Source organism: Phaethon aethereus (genome assembly GCF_964289735.1).
Source record: "Phaethon aethereus genome assembly, chromosome: 1".
Taxonomy (NCBI): domain Eukaryota; kingdom Metazoa; phylum Chordata; class Aves; order Phaethontiformes; family Phaethontidae; genus Phaethon; species Phaethon aethereus.
The window spans coordinates 29,791,415-29,813,914 of NC_138575.1; the positions used below are offsets into that span (position 1 = coordinate 29,791,415).

General features: G+C 36.7%; 1 protein-coding gene across 7 annotated transcripts in view; it reads right to left on the reverse strand.

The window, feature by feature from the left end:
- The window catches only part of FOXP2 (forkhead box P2), a gene marked incomplete at its 5' end in the record, with an annotated part of 200,633 nt that overhangs the window by 6,548 nt on the left and 171,585 nt on the right, over nucleotides 1-22,500 (reverse strand). For all 7 annotated transcript variants that reach the window (XM_082004574.1, XM_082004573.1, XM_082004572.1 and 4 more), the window contains one exon: nucleotides 21,989-22,152. In XM_082004574.1, coding sequence (XP_081860700.1) covers nucleotides 21,989-22,152 — 164 coding nt within the window. The remainder of the gene's footprint in view (nucleotides 1-21,988; nucleotides 22,153-22,500) is intronic.

Consider the following 22,500-nt stretch of genomic DNA (forward strand, 5'->3'; position numbering starts at 1 on the left):
GGATGCCTCATCATTGGTATTGTTCAAAGTCAGGTTGGATGAGGCTTTCACTAACCTGATCTAATGAAGGGTATCCCTGTTCATGGCAGGGGAATTGGACTAGATGATCTTTAAATGTCTCTTCCATCCCAAACCATTCCATGATTCATTGCTATGCTTTCCTTTCCATGCTTAAAAAATTCTGACTACAGAACTTTTATTTTTTACCAAATGCGTTCCTTTAAGGGTGGTCTCCAGGTTTTTACTACATTTCTGTGGTTGGAGTGCAGCCACTGTACAAACAGGGTGGATAACAAGAAATATCCATTAAAAATGCACTACACATTAAGACAGTAGTTCCTCTTGTGCTGTAATTTTTTAGTATTGAGGACCTCTTTTTTTGCAAGGACAGTTCAAAGACTAATCTGTGTAAGAATTAATAGCTTAGAAGAACTAATCAGGAGACAAAATTTTCATTTTTGTCGACTATACTTTCTTCCAGATCAACAGTAAATCAAGACCAAAGCCAAGCAGTCCAGTTCCACACAAACGTAAGTTTCATAGGTTTTTCTGCCAGCAGCTTAAGGGTACAGCTTGTAGAAAACTACAACACAAACACCTCTTTCTGGAAGTGTAAGCACACGGAACAACGCATAGGCTCTTGAAACTAACATTTCTCTCAGCTCTAGAGTTTGGTTTCCAAAATCAAAGGCAAAGCTGAGAAATGTTGGTTAGAGATGTAAAGGATCTTCCATTTATAGTATTCTATGTAGGCTCTGAGGAGAAGGTAACTATACAAAATATATATGACAACCGAAAACCTTTTTTCCTTTACCATAAGCAAAACAAGATTTGAACACCCATTTTTTAAATTGCCAAATACATTCTTATCTTGAAGACTTTCAGTATAGTATGATATATTCCAAGATATTTATTTCACATAGAAAGTAAAATATTCAGGTTGGTATTTGTATGTAATATGAAAATATGTATGTGTGTGTTTCAATAGATAGATATATGTTTAAACATATTTATTTGCAAAATTCTACACTACCATTTTTAATACAATGGGACCAGTGTACTAAGGACAAATTCCCATGTGAAGTGATGCGTATCTAAACATAAATTCTGAAGAAATATTTATATATGCCATGTCTTTTTATCAATAACCATGCTACTCAAATCCTGACAACAGGTCATAGCTTAGTGATTTCTGCCTTTTGATCAAAACTTACTTGTCTACTACATAATTGGAATCTGTATTTTGATGAAGATTAGTATGGTTCCTTGATGGACCAGTCCTGGGTTCAGAACTGGTCAGTATTTTTTATTAATGACATAGAAGATAGAATAGAGAGCATGGTTATTGACTTCACAGATGCCAACAAAATGGGAAATAATGCAAGCACATTGGGGAAGATGATGAGCTTTCAAGTATGTGGCAACTTGAGAAAATCCAGGTAGAGGTTTAGAAAAAAAAAGTTATATGAAGAAAGGCTGAAAGAAGGATGCCTTAGGTTATAAAAAGAGCAACAGGTCAGATGCTGGAGGTAAAACTTGGTACAGATAGTGAAGCACTGGATTAGATTGCTCGGGGAGCCTTGGAGTCTCCATCCTTGGGGGCCTTTATGAAGAGGTTAGACACACATCTGTAAGAAGTGAGTTCAGTCACTGCTAACTCTGGTAGAATAAAGGGATGATGAAGTCATTTCTTAGCAAGTATTATTACTACATCGTGTCTAAATGTCCTCATCAAAATGGCTGTCTCCTATTGAATGAGTGCTGGCAAAAATACACCTCTACCTGAGCTCAGGACTAACAATGCAGTGTAACAAACAGGAGGTGAGGAGATGCCTGAAGCAGCAGCAAATATAAAACTGCAATGCTAAATTATTTCAAAGAACTTCTCAGTAATGATATAAACAGATGAACATACTCCTTTCCATGGATCACCTCTTTACAATTGGTGGATCTACTGTTATAAAAGAAAATTTTCCTTGTACCCCAGCACTTTCAAAATGAAACTCTCTGTGAGACCTTTGTAATATAAAAGAAGGATCCTAATAACTTGCACAGCTGCCTGCTCATCTCAATACACTACTTCTTCCTTGCTCATAGATCACAGAACATGAAGTTCCTCTGCCTCTGCATATGCCTCAAACATTCACCCTTACACATGCTTTACAGCTTTAAATGGAGATTTATCTCTCACTCCTGCAACTGGCAAACTACAACTTCATGTTCTCATGTTGTCAGATGTATACTATATTCTTGAAGACATCATCATTTATAACATTTAACTGGAAGGGCTGCCAGGTGCCAGGAGACAGGTAACAGTTGCTGGACACTTACAGAGGCCTCATGAAGACTGTTGTAGGCTGCTGGAGAAAAGCTTTGAGGCTTCAAAGGAAAAAGGAAAGATAACAGGACAGGCAGCTGAGGGATAAATATATACTAGGAAGGTATGTATAAAGTAACTTCCAAATATTTAGAGATTAAGCCAAATTCCCAAAGCCTATAGTAACTTGTCTGATTCAAGGTGAACTTGTCTTCTGAGTTTTGCACAGGATAAGCCAGATCCTGCCTTGGGAAAACTTGTTTAGTATAATAGCTACTAAAATCCTGCTAAAATCTAGGCAACAGCAACAAAACAAGTGTTACATTCAACTTTTAAACATTAGAACATGTACTGTTGCTGACAAGAAAACAACCAGATCCTATAACCAAGTACATGATTTCTTAATTAAATTGAGTTGAGCTAGTGTCAACAAGGAGAAAGATACTTGATACAATATTCTCAATTATGGATAGCATGTTTTCTACAGAGGTTTCACGTCACATCAGCTTTAATGTAAGGGGATACCAAATCCAGCAAAACAGGAGTGAGAACGCAGGACAACAAAATATAAATAATTACAATAAACAAGGTTTGGACTTGGTTAGTAGAAATAGTGCTCATTCTGGGCTTTGAACAGAAAATACAACTTTTCTTTGGAAAAAATACAAAGTCAGACAATGCCTTTTATAACCATCAGCATGGAGTTACTACAGAAACCCTTCCAAACCAGAGATTTAACAACTTAAGTTCACTCTATTTCTTTCATCCAATTCTATGGAAGGAAAAAAAGAATTAGTTAATTTCTCATTGGTGTATGTAAAAAAGAAGAAAAAAAAATTTGCAAGGGGTTCAGTGTTTAATTCTGAAAGCTGCCAGGTAAGTGCCACAGCCCCTCCAGGATTCCCTGTGGAACAAATTCCACAGATTACAGCTGGGTCCTCTAAACATTGTTGCCCATATCCACCCAAAATCTTTAATGTTCTACTAAAATCATTTAAGGGAAGGTACTGTGGGACGTCATGATTGAGAGAGATGCAGTCTCTCAGACAGTTTAGTCAATGTAATGACTGACACTGAAAAGACTTTGCTCTTGGCTTTGTATTGAAGAGGTGGTAGATGTTGAGAGAAAAAAGCTGCCTAGGTCAATGTGCTTACTGTGAGCTTTGTAGCCAAGTGTATGGTTTGCAGCAAGTCATGTATTTTTTTTAAGATCTTTCAGTGCATTTTTATTCCACACAGGGGTTGCAATAATCAGTCTAAGAATCATGAAAGGGTGATTTTTTTGCTGGGTTGCAGCTGAAAGTATTTTATATTGCTATGGTGACTTAGGCACCGTGTAACACTAGGGAGTTTTTTAGTTTGGTATTCAATGGCACAAAGGGCAATAAATTAGATCATGTCTTGAAGTCCCTCCCAGGCTTATTTTCTATGAGACTTTAATTTTGATACTATTGACTCACTAGCTTTCCTAGTGACTTCATGTAGAAGTATATAAAGATGACAAATTTTCTGGAACTCAGCTGAAGCAAGTTTCCCAAGGGAATCTTTGGGACTGAACAATTTCTAAGCCATATGTGGTATAACAACCTATGTTGATTATTTCTTTAAAGACTTGGTTTGCCTGCTAAAGCAATAAAGATTTTTAAAAGTTAAAAAAAAAAAATAGGTAGCTCCCAAACAACTTTAACTATTTCCCAAACCAAATGACGTACAGTTTGATCCATTCTTCCTCACAATTCTGTAGACAGCCTTAAGCTCACAAACATTACATCTTCAAAACCTATTGGTTAGTCTGCAGATATTCTTCCGATTGTACTATTTCTCCACTATCTTTACTTCCATTACATTAATTATGCTTCAGTGTATGAGAAGAACAAAACAGAGTATGTTGTGTTTCTGTAAAACAGTATCTTTTACAGAACTTCACCTTACCACTGTAACTTTTAAGGTTAGACACCTGCAATTTTTATTTACATTTTTACTTATTACCCACACTGCCCTCAATTCTTTCATGCTCTAGGTATCCTGAACTACAAGTGCAATTTTGACACAGCTACACTAAGTGTTCCGTGTATACTTTGGGAGAAGATATTAAAAAGATCCACAGCTACAGAATTCTTCAAACTGTGTATGTCTGAAAATTTTTGGTGTCCAAGCCCACAAGGTAAGCTACTAAAGCACAAAGAATACTGTGGCCAAACTAATTCTTTCTGTACGTTTCTGTGTTTTAATACTTGAAGAACATTTTTATTCTTTATCACCTGAAGCATCTTGGCTTTCTAAAGACTTTTCTGTGTTAACATCTAACATTATATAAAATATTTTCCCAGTTTAACCTGTTAAAAAACACAGTATTTACAACTTCTATTTCTGTCTGACCTAATACTTTTTAAGCTGTGACTTTCATTACATATTTTTCACCAAATATTATGTGGTAAAATGATAATCACTGTAATACAGATGTAGTAACTGACCTGTTTGTTTTTTTCCCTTTTTCAGTGATCTGGACTAGTATTTCATCAGGAAGAGCTGTATCTCATCTTGCCAGTACAGCTCTAGGTCTGTAGGATATCCTATAGCAGTTTAAAAAGAAAAGTCCTCTTTTCTAATCCACTGTTTCAGATCTAGAATTTTTATACTTATGCTTTGGTAGGCAAATGGAGACAAATCCTTAAATCCTACAGTATTTTCAAGATATGTAATTTTATTACTTTGTCTCTTTACAATTTCACACTATTATAAAAAGTTTACTATTTTTCTTAAATAGAAGTGAACTGTTTATTGATGTGAATATGTACAGCCATTTAGGGAGCTACTAATCCAAATATTGAGAAAGGGAAGAAAGAGTATTAGATGAGTAATTAAATACAAATTCAGTAATGCTACAGCTGTCACAGAATCCATTATTATTTTTTCTTGAACATCAGGAACCACCTCCCCCATGTATTGATCACATATACTGAAATGCTGAAGAAGTGCTATTATTTATAGATAAAATAATGCCTATATGCAAATCTCTAGCTTCAAGCATGAAAGGGAGGAAGGTCCTATTGTCACATATCCTTGTCAGGCAGCTGAGGGTGTGCTACCTCATTTCACTAAGGAGAGAGCAAAGCTACAACACCCTGGTGGAATACAACTGGACATGTGATGCCTATAGAAGCAATGGGGATATTTCTGGATGTGCTTCATGAACCTGCCACTTTCAAATTACACCTGTCCACCCTGGGCCCTCCAAGAGCCATGCTGAGAAAAAAAGGGAAGTAGCAATCTTCTCTTCTCTCAAATGCAACACTGAAGCACAAAAAATACCTCCAAAATATACTTCTATTCATATCTATCATCTTGTCCATCACAAAGGATTTCAAATGTACTGTGGTGGAGTTGGGACTTGCACTGACTTGGTGATGGAAAGCAGAGGCAGCAGCCCTAGCTGGCAGGCACTGCTGCAGAGTCTGACAGCAGATAAGAGAGATAAGAGTGCACTGGAATAATTAATTAGGCCGCTAAAGTTTGTCTCCTTTAGTTCATCACTAGAGGAGATGGCATAAGATGGAATTAATGATCAATGGTCACAAAGGGCCTCTGGCACATCAAGTAGGGTATAAGAGCAAGTATGAATGAGTTTGTGTATTACTGCTTTTACAACCTCCAAGACTAGAAACTTGCTTTCCTATTTATAATAGGTTTTGACAAAATTTTATCAGTCACTGTAAAGGAAGCTAGTGTTCCTCATGCCTTCCCTTATTTTAAGATAAAATATAGATAAGCCCCTCTGGGGAGTGGGGATCACAAACCCCATCATTACCAACTGCACAAAACTGGTCTTGCAAACACAACTTTTCTTTTGTGGTACCTTCAAAAGATGTAACTCAGTTGTTGCTATTTGTAAGATCCATTCCTTCAGTGAGCACCTGATATGACTTCACTGGTATCTGTAAAACAAAATCCAGAGCATCTTTCTCCTTCAGCTTGTTTGCTAAAAAGATAGGTTGCTTCTGCTCACTCTCTCATTGTTTTGTCTTCATGGAAACATACTCTAGGATCACAGGATAATTCAGGTCAAAGGGGCCTCAGGAGATCTCTAGGTCAACCTCCTGCATAAAGAAGGCACAACTACAAGGTCAGACCAGGTTGCTCAGGGTTTTACCCGGTTAGGTCTTGAAAATCTCCATGGACGTAGACTATACAACTTCCTTGGAAACTGCCCCACTCATTGCCTGACTGTCCTCATGAGGAAAGAGTCCTCTTTATAGCCAGTCTGAATCTCTCATTTTAACTTATGCCCACTGTCTCTCAGTCTATCACAACAGTGAAGAGCCCAGCTCTGTTTTCTTGCTAATCTCCCTGTAGGTACTGAGGGTTGGGTCCCCTCAAAGCCGCCTCTTCTCCAGGCTGATCAAACTCGGCTCCCTCAGCCTCTCCTCAAACAGCAATTGCTTCAGCTTCTGACCATCTTGGTGGCCTTTTGCTGAACTCGCTCCAGTTTACTGCTGTATTTTTTACATTTGAGATGCCAAAACACAGTATTCCAGGTGTGGACTAATGACCACTGAGAAGGGGAGGATAATCATTTCCCTCAGTCTCTCGGCCCTCTGCTGTGCTTTAATACAGCCCAGGACATTGTTGACCTTCTCAGCTGCCAGGGCACCCTTGCTGGCTCAGGCTCAGCTTCCTCTCTGCCAGTACTCCCAGGGCCTTCTCAGCAAACTAGGTCCCCAGAAGGCCATCCTAGTGTGCATCACTGCAAGGGGATCTTCCTTCCTTAGTGCAGGGCATGGTATGGCGTAAGGTTTCCCTTGTCCCAGTCCTTCAGGCCATACACGTCCTCTGAATGGCTATCCTACCCTATGCATATGGACTGTTCCCTGCAATTCAATGCCATCTGCTCCATCCTCCAGGACATCAATAAAGATGTTAAACAGGACAGGTCCCGGCATATTCTTATGTCCCAGGACAATCAGAGAATACACAGGTATTGCAAATGGAAGACCATGGTAAAAGGCAAGAACAATTACTATCTGGATGTGAAGATCTAGCATGAACATGGTAGAGGAAACTACTCTGAGTGCGTATGTGTCTCTCATATGAGAGGGGAGAGGGACAACAGGATAACTCATTGTTATCTGAAAATCTGAAGTGAACACATGGTGCTATTTTAGAGAGATGAATATGCTACAAGCTATATAGGGTGTCTGAAAAGGAGGTACAAAGGATTAAGAAGGCAGTTTAATGCCAAAATTCTGAAAAGGCGGTTTTATCAGTATATTTTGGATTTTAGGGGAATACAGATAGCAGAATATATTAAGGCATTACAATTTTATTAACAGAAAAAAGAAAAAACAAACCTTTTTAAAAGTCAGTTAGAAATTCATTGGTTAACAGGGCATTCCCAATTAGTCCTGCCACAACTGAGAAAATATTTTCTTGCTCGTATTTGCACAGATGAAAAGGTTCTGGATTTCAACATGAGCAATTTTGCTCATGTTGGAGACTACTAAGACTGTACAATTTTTCAAAGATCTAATACAAAGACTTCAGATCTGGGAGAACTCTTTGCCTTATTTGGAAAAAAATATTAATGAACTAAAATTGAGAAATGGGGCCATAAGCAGTCACAAGAAATATCAGATGGAGATTAGGAGTGACTGAAGGCAGAATAAGAAATGAGGGAAAGCCAGAGACGTGAAGACAAATGGTTTCCTGGGATGAAATCCAGATCTCATTTAAGTCAATGGTAAAATTCCCCTTGACTTCATTAGGGCTCTGATTTCACTTGTGAAGTTTATTCACGGTGGAAGATGCAAGTGAAATACGCAATGTATCCGAGAGAACACTTGGGGAGAAGGGGGAATAACCAAAGGTGATACACATCGTGAACCACGTAGTTTTCTACTAGACTAATGAGGTGGAATAACGAGCATATATAAGACCACTAATCTTACTTGCCCTACAAAGCTTCTAAGAGTAATGCAACAGTAAACAAGGAGATCTGATGGATGTATTTTAATTTGCAAATTCCTGGGAGAAACTTCATAAATCTAACTCATACTTAAATTAGACATAAAGATTTGCCAGTAATAAAACTAGTTAGATGAAGGAAGAACAAAAGATTATTTCACAACATAGAGGTAGGTTAACAGCAAGAAGTCTCTAAGATCCTACATTCGGTTTCTGTTTTGAATATAATTATGAATACCTGAGAAGAACAGAGGTAACACCACAATATATTTAGATTAGTCATACATAAAGTTAACTGAAAAAAACAACAAAGCTGACAGTACATGGCAGATCAATTTACTACTGACAAATAAAAGAAAGAAAATAGACTACCCACATACATCTATCTACTGTAGCTACTTAGGAAATATACGTTATTATGAATCCTTCAAAGGGCGTCTCTGCTTAAGAAGTAAGAACAACAGTATTTTAGACTGATTAGCAGAGAATAGTGACAGTGACAACAATGCAAAACATCTTTATGTATTTATAGGAGGCCCTCACTTCAACTAGTGTGTTCAATATAGTTGACTACCTTTCAGCTATTACTCATCGCAAAAACAATATAGCAGAGTCCAGAAAAGAACAACAGAAGTGACCTATGGCATGGTAAATAAACATAGCTGTAGGAGGAAAACACTAAAAATGATCGGAGTACTTTGAATTGATTTATTTTAGCTGCCACTGAAGTCAACACAAGAGGAGTAGCAGCTTGGAGACAGGAGTAAAAGTTATATACTAGAATTATGGAAATAAGGAAAATACAGGGAAAAAAGCAAATGTTCTTCACACTTCACCTTACCCATACTTAAGGGTCACCCAATTTAATATGGCATATTTATGATCATTTTATCACTACAGTTACCCCACTACTCATTTCTTCTAATGATAAAAAGGCACTGAGCTACTGCTAAAGAAAAGTTTTTAAAGTCCTCAGTAAGTTACACAGCTGTGTTTTTTTTAATGTATTAAATATTTTTAATAGGATTAATATATATAAGTATTCTACAATTCTGAGATGCCACCTGCCATTACTCTACAGGAAAATATTTTAACAAATATTGACCCTCACACTGCAGAAGCCAGCCAGCCATTAATTCCCGGAGATTAGAAGCAAACCTCTCCTTTTTCCTTCCCATACTATAGGCACTTCCCAACTCAGGGATGATTTTGTGCTGCTTAGCTACAAAATACACCAAGGTATTTCTTCCTAAAGTGGCTGGAAATAGTGTTTGGTGCTTCTTCCCCTATCAGTCTGGGCCTGCCCAAGCACATCAAAATGCAAACTTCTTCACTTGAAATTAGGGACAGCTAAACCTTGCACATCGGTGGCAAATAAGAATGAAAAGGAAAACATGCAAAACAAGTTTTTGAAGAATTTCAGCTTTATAGTAATGAGTCTGAGTTGAAAAAAAGCTGAATAAAAACCCAGCAATCACTAAATATCCTTTTAGCTTTGTACCAAAACCTGAGCTTTGTACAGAGAAATTTCTTGAGAATAAACTGACAGATTTGTTGATACCTACATGTCAATTTCATTTCCCTTTAACAAACAAACAAAAAAAATCTTTGATTAAAAATGGGTAATGAAAACATATAGTTTTTTTCTTATATTATGAAACTGATAATTAAATTGACTAGGCCTTCATGTTGGTTTTTGTTTTGTTTGGGCTTTTTGTTGGTTTTGGGTTTTTTCCCCCCACACTTGGCAAGAAAATGCCATGACAATAAATAGGGATACCCTATCTGCATTGACATATTAGCAGTTATGGATGTTAATAATACTTAGTAGAAAAATAATCAGATGAAAACTTTGAACTGTAGGTAAGGAAAAGATGTTTCTAGAAAACTGACATATTAACAATATATTTTCTTCAAACATCAAATGAGGCTCAAAACTCATGCACAATTAGCCCTCCTTACAGGATCAAAATTTTTAGGAATCAAGGTCTGATTAAGAAGATGACATTAACACAGATTTTCTGATTCTAGTGACTTTTATAAAATTCCCATCCTTGACATTCCCATCCCTGTCTTGCTCCCTTTGGTGTCTAAATAAAAGTATTTTCTCTGTGATAGAACCACAAAAAAGTAGACACTTGACTAGGAATTAGCTTAGGGCACAGGCCTCTCAAGTTTTTCAGTCAACTGCATCGAGTTCAAATGGCAAAAGTTAACATACAAAACAAAAAAAAAGGATTAGCGAGAAAGAGCATAGAAGTTTTTAAGGTAAAAATTCCAAGGAAAATGGCATAGTACTAAAGATTTAAGCGTCTGACTATTTTGAGGTTGTTGAAGAACCATTGAAAAAGAGCACATCTGAAAACAACAAAGTTTAAAAAAAGAGGCTCTGGATCTGGCATGCTTTTTAGTATCTAATGGCTGAGAAGTTTTAAAAATTGTACCCATTACACAGAAACTTAGCAGCAACAACTAAATATCTCAGTGTTATTTGCGGGTTAGAGCAGGCAAATGTTCTCTATGCAAAATCTATAAAGCTGATCAATGATCCAGGAAAAGCTGAGGGAGAATTTGGATTGTACTATGTGGTTTTTTTATACATCTTAATACAAATATAGGCTATATGAAACTATTTTTCTGTTTCTGTTGAAAACTTTTACATCACTAAAACTCTTGGAAAACATATAGCTGATCAGGTAGATAATGTGGGACAAAAAGGCTAAAGATAATATCCTTTTACTAACATTTTCAGCACACTTTTATGAGATTTTCGTAAGCGATTCATCAACATTTTTTCCACGGTTAGCACTTAATCATTTTGTTCTAATGCAGCAACAAGGGATTAAATAGCATTACACTTACACCTGGGCACAGTACATTTTTTCTTCTGGAACAGTCTTCACTGAGAAAGTTGATTGATAGGTATGCTTGATGGGTATGTTTCAAAATTTTCAGCAGGATGCTACCAAAATACTTCCTTTTTATGTGCTAAATTTCTTTGAGCATTGATCTTTAATTTTATTTTTTCAATGTTTAAGAGCTAGGACTTGAAGTGATGACTAGCTTTGCCTGCTAGAACAAGCCTGGAGAACGGCCAGCCCTTCAATATGTTTTTTGCAAAATAGTTGATGGTAGCATTTAACAAGTAGAACCGTATGTCACCCTCGACAGGGACAAATGGATCAAACTGACCTCTGTAGGACTGTCTGCACTACCTTAGCTGACAATTCTCACATTAGTTGAATCTTACGCTCACTATCTATTTTTCTGTAAGGCCAAGGTTTGCTCAATCTTAAAAATAAGAGTGCTTAAAGATATTTAGTTATGACAGCTGTTTCAGATTACAAAGTAAATGGACTTGGACAATCTCAGCTAGCCTCTAGTAAGACATGGCATACATGAAAAACCTTACTTTTTCCGTATTTATCATAAGATCCAAAGAAAATAGGGTTGGAAGGGACCTCAAGAGATGATACAGTCACTTCATCCTCTTCCCCTACACCAAAGTAAGATCATTTATACCTAAACCACTTCTGACCACTTCTAATTTGCTCTTGGAAGCCTCCAGTATCAGTGGTTCCACAGCCTCTCTGTGCTGCTACACATATCAGCACTTAATGATCCTATGGTCAGAAAGACTGGGTTTTATTTTTTTCTGGTATCTATCCTAACTCTTCTTGCTGAAATACTAATCAATTATTTCTTGTCCTGTTCTCACTGGACATGGACAAGTTCATTCCCATCTTCTCTGCGCAGTGTTCTGAAGATTGTCATCACTTCCCCACTTAGTTTCTCTCTTCTCAACAAACCCAGTATTTTTAGTCCTTCCTCAGTCTTCAGAACAGGCCAAACAGAAGAACTGGGCAGAGGATAGAGCTTACTTTCACGTACAACATTCCTGTTAAGTATGCTTTCACAACCACATACCTTTGTTAGCGCACATTCAATTGGTGACCTGCTACATTTACTCTTAAGAATGACTGCATATCGAGTCATGACCACCTCGTATTTACACCAATGATTGTTCTTACATGTAACACTTCAAACTTATTCTAATTTTTCTCAGAACATTTCACCAAATTGTTAACAACGTATGAATACGAATCATGACTCCCATTTTTATGCTATTGCAGATTTAAGATTTGTATGTGAAAGGCAACATGTCTGAAGAATATGTTACATGTTTATGGACTCTGCAAGAAAACACAAATACAGTCTGCTTGCACAGCGAGTTGACTAGGAGATACCTGAGATATCACGGAGCCTGGGTTTAGGATGAGAGGAAATGGCCTCAAGTTGCGCCAGGGGAGGTTTAGATTGGGTATTAGGAAAAATTTCTTCAACGAGACAGTGGCCAAGCATTGGAACAGGCTGCCCAGGGAGGTGGTGGAGTCGCCATCTCTGGAAGTATTAAAAAAACGTGTGGATGTGGTGCTTCGGGACATGGTTTAGGTGGCATGGTGGCGTTGGGTTAACGGTTGGACTTGATGATCTCGAAGGTCCTTTCCAACCTTAATGATTCTGTGATTCCGTAATTCCGTAACATATCCTGCCTGTTAACCACATACTTTGGCCTGTTAATGCAGACTTGTGCTTCACAGGGCAGTATATTCCAGCCGAATGAAATAAATACATACAATGCAATACATTGTTCATTACTACATCTGTAAATATCTAGCTACAAAATAAAAAAATACGTATTTTAAATTGTAATTACAGTAACTCCAGATTGATACAAAAGCGTAATTATTTCTTTCATGATGCCATGAATAAAAGCACATCCATAGTAACAGAACAGTACTTGATGGGTGCTCATCTCAGGGCATTTCACTGCTACTAGTCATGGTTTACCTTTCAGTTTAACATACCCATAGTGCAGTCTAAAGCCACCTGGCATTGTGTCAAACTTCTCTAAACAAAGCCTGATGCTATTCTACATGGGAACAGTAGTGTAAGTAACATACAGCTTCCGTTCAAACTACATCTCAAGAAGCTTTTCAATAATTAGACAATTCAATTACTACCTAAAGACTGCAAGAGTTTGGGGCAGGGATTTGAAAAACCTTTTTTTTTTGCCTTTGTACAGCACTTACCACAACAGTCCATTGTTTAATACCATACTACAAAAATAAACCACAACAGTTTATCTGAATTTTCCCATAAGAACAGAGAGAAAGAAGAAACACATTATATATCACTACGTCTGGAATACTTCAGAAAACTCTGTTAACACCTGCATGTGAAAATAAATGTAAATTGAGTAGGTTTATGGAATGGCTACTAGAAAGATGAGAAGAAAGGACAGTCTGCTGTATCAGAAAGAACCTGTTTGGTCTATCAAAATGAAGATTCAAAGTTCGCAGTGTGCTCTCTAGAACACATTTGAGAAAGAAAGACTATGTAAGCTAGAATATGTATCAGTGAAACTAAATGGAATATATTTAGTCTGGGAATTGGAGTGTGGCTTATTATCAAAGGAATGAAGTTCCGCAATGGCTTTCAAATTTGAGATGGACTATGATAATTTTAGGAGAGGAATTGTATGACATGGTTGCCCACCACATGACTCTTATTTTCTGTGTTCTTAGAACAACAGGAAATAAAAGCTCAGAGAACATTTTTCAGCTGTGATGTCTGATAATGCCAAATTTGGAAGGAAAGAAGAAAAGGAGGGAAAACATAAAGAAAAATAAAAATCAAGTTGGAGGAAGTCCCTAATCACCTAGAGTATTACTACAGCATAATACTGGATCAGAGAAACATTTCCCCTTGTCCATTTCAATCAGAAGCTTATGGAAGTCTTTGAAAAGGGTTAGTGAGAGACCATGATCATGCAAGGCTCTGCAACATCATTAAACCTCTATTAATGGGTACAGGGGAACAAATGAACTTGAAGTCTAGGTAAAGGAGGAAGACTACTAGATTTGTTCAGCCTGCAGTTATAACCTAAACAGAGACTACATCAGGGTCTGTACTACACATATGCATCCCCAGCACTGTTCTAAAGCATAGACTGCTGTTAGATGCCCAGAGCACATTTTCCCAACTGCACTTTGCCAGAAGGTTGTGAACACTGCCTATGTATATGGACTTTACCAGGTATAACCACATCTTTAGTCGTCTTGAGATTTGATTACTTTAATGTGACCTACACATGGGGTTTCACACTGAGATGAAGTCTTGCTATAAACTCTTTTAAAAAAGAAAAAGTGGATTGAAATTTTTAGTCTTTTAAAATATGGGAAGTGCCTAAAGTTTTCTACAAATTCTAAAGAGCCATAATAGTCAAATAATAATACCTCCTCAGCATTATGTCCTATATTTTTCAATGAATCTTTGCTTGGATTTATGGATCATAATTTAAACTAGTGTAATAAACATTACCAATTGGATATAATTGTATGTTTTTGCCTAACTGTTTACACAATATGTAAATGTAAAGACACGTTTTGGACATGTGTATTTACAAAAAACTATCTAAAGAGTCCACTTTCAAAAATTTTGGCTTATATTACAGTTACTCAAAATCCAAATGCAATCATCAAAAATGGATAAAATTCAGAACTGTATGTGCAGTTTTAGAAATAGACTGTTAATGGCACTATCATCTCAGCTTTTGTGTTGTACAAAGACAGGAATCTCCTATGAACTAAATTTAAGAGTTACACAACCACATTGCAGAGAAATTTAGTTGCACAACTTCAAACACATTTTTAACATCTGTAACAGTATTTAAGATGCTGCTTTTTCTTATACAGACCTGTTACGTGAAAATCATAAGTATCTTGCCCAGGCACTGAGAATTCATGACAGCAGTACCACAAAGTTTTCATCAAGACAGCTTCCAAAAAGATTCTGTAAAACCCCACAGGAGCCTACCAACTTCTACAAGCCACGCTATGGGGATCTGACACTTTTCAGCTGAAGGCACTATATCTCTGGAGTGATCTTTTTGTCACGAGCATTGGGAATGCACTGCAGAAGTGCAACAATTGAGGCTGGAATAATGTAAAAAAGAAATAGCAACTTCTGATCCAAAGTAAGACATGTAACATTTAAGAAGCTAAAGAGGAAATAATAAAGGACTGGAACATCAGTCTTGAAAGATAAGAAAATTGATGAACAGAAGCAAAATGCAGAGGCCAAACAGACTGAAAAGTAGAGTAATGCAAAATAGAGAGAAAAAAAAAAAACCAAAACATTTAGGAAAATATTCAAGTGAAAAGTTATGTCAATGGGAATGGTGAAAAATATTATTAATCAAAACATCACTGCTTATTTTTCCGTTAGTACCCATGTGAGTGGCTCTGTATGGAAGTAGGGAGGCACAGTCACAACTTAAAAGTTTACTGTCTGATGTTCCATACAATCTGTAAAGGCAAAAAATGTAAATGGTAAGAAAAAACTATGATAAAGTGCTGGATTGCTGGACTTGGCAGTCACTTTCAGATGCTTTGCAGTGCTAGCCAAAGCCAAAATTACTTCTCACAATAGAGCTTCTTTCAATGGGAATATGCTCAGACAAAAGTCCCAACTGTTCCTCTTTTCATATAAAAATAAAAATCAACAGTTGTCACAAAGTCTCTTTGCCCGTTATCTTCCTTATGTTAGATTTATGAATAAAAATGAGTGAAATTAAATTATACAGGCATTAAACTATCATGTGATTAGATGAAACATTTTTGATGAACAAGTATAGTCAGAAACACTGCAATTGCTACCACATTCATTCGCTCAATTACATGGCTCTCACCTATTTAATAATGCTTGTTACACCCCTGTTAATTGACGTGTTTCGAGAGTTTATTTTCTTATACACTAAGTCTTATACAATGAATAAGAGACTTGAATTGTAGCAGCCTCCTAGAACAGAACAAGCCTCCAAGGTAAATGCAAAGAGATCATGACATGGGATAATGCAATGATTAAAAAAAAAAAAAAAAAAAGAGGAAAGAAGGAAAGACAGGGGATTGGAACATTATGAAGTTAAAGAAACAAGGGAATAAAAGGGATTAAAACTGGAATGATAGGTAACCTACTGTAAGTGGTGTGAAAGCATAACAGTGGGGGACTGGAATAATCAGATATGGGAACAACCTGACAATGGAATGCTTTCAAACTGAAGCACCTCAAAAGTAAATGATCTTAGAGCAGAATAATCATATTTGCCTCTGGGAATAAAACTTAAAGATAAAAAAGTTTGGAAAAAACCCCCAAGTTTGATGATTATGCAGATAGAACTGCAGAGAGAAATGATCCAGTCAGGGCAATAGTGGGAAAAGTAATGGAGTAGAGTTGGGAACAACAGCAGAATACAAACGAAAAGGTGAATGAAACCACAGATGGTTGGAACTCACCTTTTCACAGACAGAACTGAAGACGAAGGACTACACTGGATAAGCTCATTTTTCTAATTGATCTCAGATTGACTCTTATTCATTTGGGCAAAGTTTTGCTTTCTCACAACAACATAATGTTTTCTAGAAACAGCTTTAAAGATCATGGGATATATATGTGTCTTGACATTTGGCTTCAAACAATGCCCATCTTACAGAGTGCAGCACTACAATAGCTGAACACAGAGAGTCACGTATGAGATAAGGGTATATGAATTAACTTCTTAAGGAGGGACTCTAAAAAATATGTTTTTGTTTTCACCATACTTTTTAAAAAGGCAACCTGCAATTCAAATTTTAGAAATTAGAATGACATCTGTTATCTCCAGGATTCTGGATTTGCTGTTAGAAACTAGATTATTTTCGTAAGTTAATTATGAATATAAGAGATTAGTTGCATTGCCCTCAGTCTACACTCTCATACAGCATGAGCAGAGAGAAAACCATGACGACAGCCCTCTTCCACAAAACCTTACCAGTAGGATATTTGCTTTCGCTATCTCCTTTGCTAACACCCCTCACTCATTAAATGAGCTGCAGTGAGTTTTAACAGTATGGCATAACCACTCCATTGTTTCCTATGGTGAGACTGCATTTTTTCAGTCTACAATTTTCTGAGTTTTCTGATGACCAATTTCATTTTGTTTCCTCAACCGCTATGAACAGCTCTGCAGACTACAATTTTACCTTTTCTCCCCAAAGTTTATACAATGAAGTAAAATGGCATTTTGTGTGATGCATTTGCCAAAATATGAGCCCATTGACAAGAGATGCGCTAAGTGTCCTGGTGATAAAACACTGGTCTGTGCCAGTTGCAATAATCACTTGTGTGATCAATCTAGCACACATGCACAGACAAACACCAGAAAAACAGCTGAACTTGATTTCCGTCCCTGATATTCCATCACTAAGAGCGAGAACTCTTGCACTTATAACACAGACAGGAAGAAGAATAGCACAAAGTTGATTTCATTATGATGCTGATGTTCATTTAAGTATCTAAATTTATTGGCTGTAAAGAAACTGACTTTCAAATCCCTCCAAAATGCTTCAGCAGTATACTGGCTGTGACATGCAGGTTAAAAAGAAGTTGTGTTATCAGTAATGCATGAACTATCATTATTGTCCCTAAGTATCATTCCATGTCTTATGCAATGTTGTTGTTTCTTCAGGCATGATAAAAGTTTTTCCAAAGTTTCCCACAACCACACAGCTTTAATTGCACTTGTTCAGATGCTTGTGGTTTCTTTTTTTAATTCAGAAGTCTGCACTTATACCCCAAAGGTGTGTACTGTGGACCTTCCAACTAAATCCACATAGAATTGTTATGCAAGATTAGCAGCACCTAGTTCTACATAAATAATGAATTTTTGTATATAAAATACCTTCTATTGCGTTTGTCACTTTAAAACCTGTTGCTTATCAACTAAAACCCACAGTAATTTTGGAGAAGCAGTCCGTGTTCAGAAAATGAAGGAAGAAACAGTCTTAACTATTGATTTAAATGAAAACATAATTGTCCGACACTGATTGCTGACAACTGATGTTAGAAGAAATTGGAATTTTGAACAGAACATATATACCCACAATAACATATTTTCTCAGTGAAGATTTATGTCAAGGGAGCACTCAGTGTCCACGTCAGCCTACCAGGAATTGGATTTGAAGACCAATCAAAGACAGAACTTGGATTTAATACTGTTGAAACACAGAAATTAAACCTAGGATTTGAGATCCCACTAGTGACATGCTGCATACCAGATCATGGAATTAACATCTTTCATCAGATTTTGAACGGAAGCTGTAAGGCATGCAGCATAAAATTTCAGATGCTTTACGTAATCATTAATATAGGAGATATCCCAATTACTGGGACATAGTTATACTGATCACCTAAAACTTACTGCAGTATTTTTAGGTGTTCAAGGAGAGTAAGAAATGGAGCAGATTATATATCATTACCCAAGGCAAAAACTGTAAAGCTTTTAAAGTGCCACTGCCCTAAATACACTGGCTGGGATTCACTGCACTTAACAAGCATTTAAATGTTACACACTTGAAGTTATATACTTACCATCTTTCTCTAGTCAGTGAACAGAGATAATTTTCTAAGTAAGCTGATTCACCCACCTATGTTAGATACCTGTCCACAGATGGGTAAATTGATGACTGTAACTGCTCTTATTACTCTGTTTTGAAAACCAGATGTGAAGTATCACGTTCAAACACAAAGACCGGAATAATTTTCCCCCTTTCTGGCACCGAGTAGCTAAGGTACTACAATATCAGAAATCAATTTCTCTGATAACATTCCACGCCCAAAGCACAGAAATACTGACTACTGTACACACACAATTTTCATTATGTTTATAAAAAGATAAATTTATGCTAAAAAAATTTAATATGAACATTCCAAAATAAGAAAGTTCTGCCTTCATATATTTATCCGATAAAATGATATTCAGTACAATTCTAGCAACAAACAGCTGAGGTACTTGGCTTTGACACTGTCACTGGGACTCTTCACATTTCCTGCTGATGCTCTAACACCAAACAAATGTCTCTCCCCGGAAGCTTGTCTAGAATCCAAACTCTGCCTGTTCCTAACTGAATGCTCTGATCTCTAAATTGCACGCAACCTCTTGCCTCTGTCCCTAATACCATGCTCCATTGCTCCTGGCTGCATGCCAGCTTCAAGATGGCAGGCAACGTAATTGCTCAGCATATTCCTGGTGTCGTGTCTGGTATGCTTTCCTGGGAATCAGAAGATGGAGGTTTAATCTACTTGGAGATTAACACAGCCACTGACTTGATAGATGAGTGCAGTAATTATGACTCCCCCAAGAACGTTTCTCCAGAGGAGACTTCCTGGGTGAACTTTCTCAGGAAACTACAAGTAAGCGGATGCTTGTGGCATTTTTGCCTAGTGCACTGACTGTTTTTCATTAAAAAAACAACCTTGGGATTATGTAATCTGTGTATGTAACGTAAAATTTAAAATTCCTCTTCATTTTTTGCCATATTCCTTACTTATTTTAGTTCTGTCATGCTCTCCCTATGTTATTTTCTTATTTTCTTTAACAAAAACAAGGGGCCCTGGTCAATGTGGTCATGAAGGCAAGGAAGAGGCCCCTCTTCTTCCTTGGTCCTCTGCCTCCTGCACAAGTCCCTCCCTTGAATTTTCCTTGCAGATTGCATTCATTCCCTTTTTCGTATTCTTGGCTCCCTCAGCAAGGAAAAGGCAAAAATTTCACAAGTGAGCAGGTATCTAGTCATAGCCTGTGTCTTTTGGTTGACAGTTCATGGTCTCACAGAAGCCCAGTAATCTTGCCCTAAATTTGGCGCAAGGGATGAGCGAGCATCACCTCTTTCTCCAGTGGTACCTCAGTGCGTTTACATTCTGTTGCTTCAGTCTACCAAGAACCAAGCAACATGTAGTCATAAGTTCCAAAAAAGCCAGCATGGCAAGTCCCGAAACTGCCTGTTTTGACAAATAATGTATCATAGAAATGAGAGGAAGGCTGAATCTTGAGTTAGGGTGTAACTCACATTATTTGCCTTTTTTACAAGCAAGAATTGCTACAATATGCAGTACTTCAGCTATAAACACAGCTATAAATGTAGCCATATCTACATAATCACATGCATAGATAACTCAGTTTATCCAGGGGAATGGCAGGCGGTGCATAGGATATGTAAACAGATCTGCCAAACACTTACAAAACAACTTTAATAGCAAGTGTCACTCTTTTCAGTAAAGTAGCTGTTTTTAACACACATGATCTAACTCTTGTTTGCTCTTTAAAGTTTTATTGTCTTGGCATTTTATACAGGAAGAGAGCATTAGCATACTCAGGAGAACTGCTAAAAGTAAAAGGCCTCAAGCTACCCACTGCATGGTTGATAGCATAAAGCATGGGATATAAAAACTTTTGTCTGATTGCTCACTTTACTTGTTTTAGAGTAGTGTTACTCTCAAGAGCATATATTCATGTTCTTTCTACTTCAAGTTTTATTACTTCTTTTGTATTATTTAATACATCTAAAGACACTTCCAAAAGACAAATTTTTCCATTTTGAAAAAGTAATGGTTTGGAACCTGATAAAATACATGAATGTTCACAGTGTATTATTTTCAAAGGCAAGCAGAATAAATGTGCAGTAAAACAATTAAAGGAGTGACAATAAACATTTCTATGCGATCACAGATATATTAACATGCCAAACAAAAGCAAAACTCTGCAAAATATTTCCCCTAAAAAGGTCACATCAAAATGGATTCTCCACACACCAGAGCATAAGTAAAAAGGGAGTTTGGTCTCAATTATTGTTACTGTAGAAATTAAAATGAACATTAAAAATGTGAAAGAGAAAATGGAATTAAAAAAGGCAAATCAGATCAGCTATTTTAAACACAGAAAAAAAGAGACCGTAATTGTACATACACGTTAAAAATCATCCTACAGTAAACTTAAATCTAAGTCTACTTAACTATTACACTGCTAATTATTATATAAATAACCTGGGAAACAATACCTCCAAGATACATGTTTTACTATTTAGTAAACAAGAAACTGCCACATTTGACACCACTGATTAAGGCCAGGCATTTCTAAAGCTTCAGACACATTTCTGAAATCCACAATACATCAATTTTTAATACTTCCACTCTCTCAGCTCCATTAAAAAGATGGTAGGGGAAAGATTTTAGAGTAATTAATGATATAGTTAGCTGCTAAATATTAATAGGAATCGTAGTCTTGCATAAAATATAACATATAAACCTTGCCAATACAGACGCACCAGTAATTAAACTTGAATATGTAATTACACTGATTTATACGACAGGCAAAAAGTTACACTTTACTGGCTTCTATGTAAACTGTGGGCAACAGTTAAACTTTGCATTTTATGGTTTATATAAATGGGCAATATCTCCACTACAGTTCATAAATGGTTTAGAGACTCATAGTTAAAAGTGCAACTAATTCCAACATGAACATTCTGACTATACCTTACAAACCAGGTTGTGAAAATGACCACAGAGATCAGCCTTCTGTTACAGTCAATGCTTGCAAGCAAGTTGAAGAGGTTTTTAAAAAAAAAAAAAAAAACACAAAAACCAAAACACAACCAAGAAAACCTTACACCAATCTTACTACAAAGACTCATCCATTTAAATGTTTTAATATAAATGTTTAGTTTCAAACATATGGTTCCAGATGTTTCACTTACCATGTTTCAAAGCACTTTTGAGTAATATTGTGTCTTAGGCTAAGGCATTTTTTCTTGGAAGGATGCTAACTGCACTTACATGTGAGGCTGAGGAGAGCAGCCCGGACTGCTATTTCCATTACTGTCAATGTGATCCAGCGAACCATTGAGATCTTCATGGACTGCCTGCAGTAAGCCACTGGATGCGTTATTTATCAATCCTGGGTTACTAAGCAATGGTAAACTACTCTCTGCCAGTGCAGCCTAGTAAAATGAAGAGTAAAAATAAAATTATTAGTCCATACATATACAAACTGCTTCTAAATGTTCATTATTCACGTATGAATATACACACACAAAGCAGCTCGTTTTGGGTAGTTGTAGCGGTAATCAGAATAATTTTGTGCATTTTCCAATTATTTTCACCTTCTGAATATAATGACATCTCTATTTCTGGTTTACTATTTCTCTTACATAGGTTTCATTATTTTCCACTATTAACTATGTACCGATATTCATAGCACTTTCTAGTTTTACATCATTTTTTGACTTTGAATTACACTTAACCCCTATGCCCTTCCACACAATGTATGGCTCCTTTATAATGCAGGC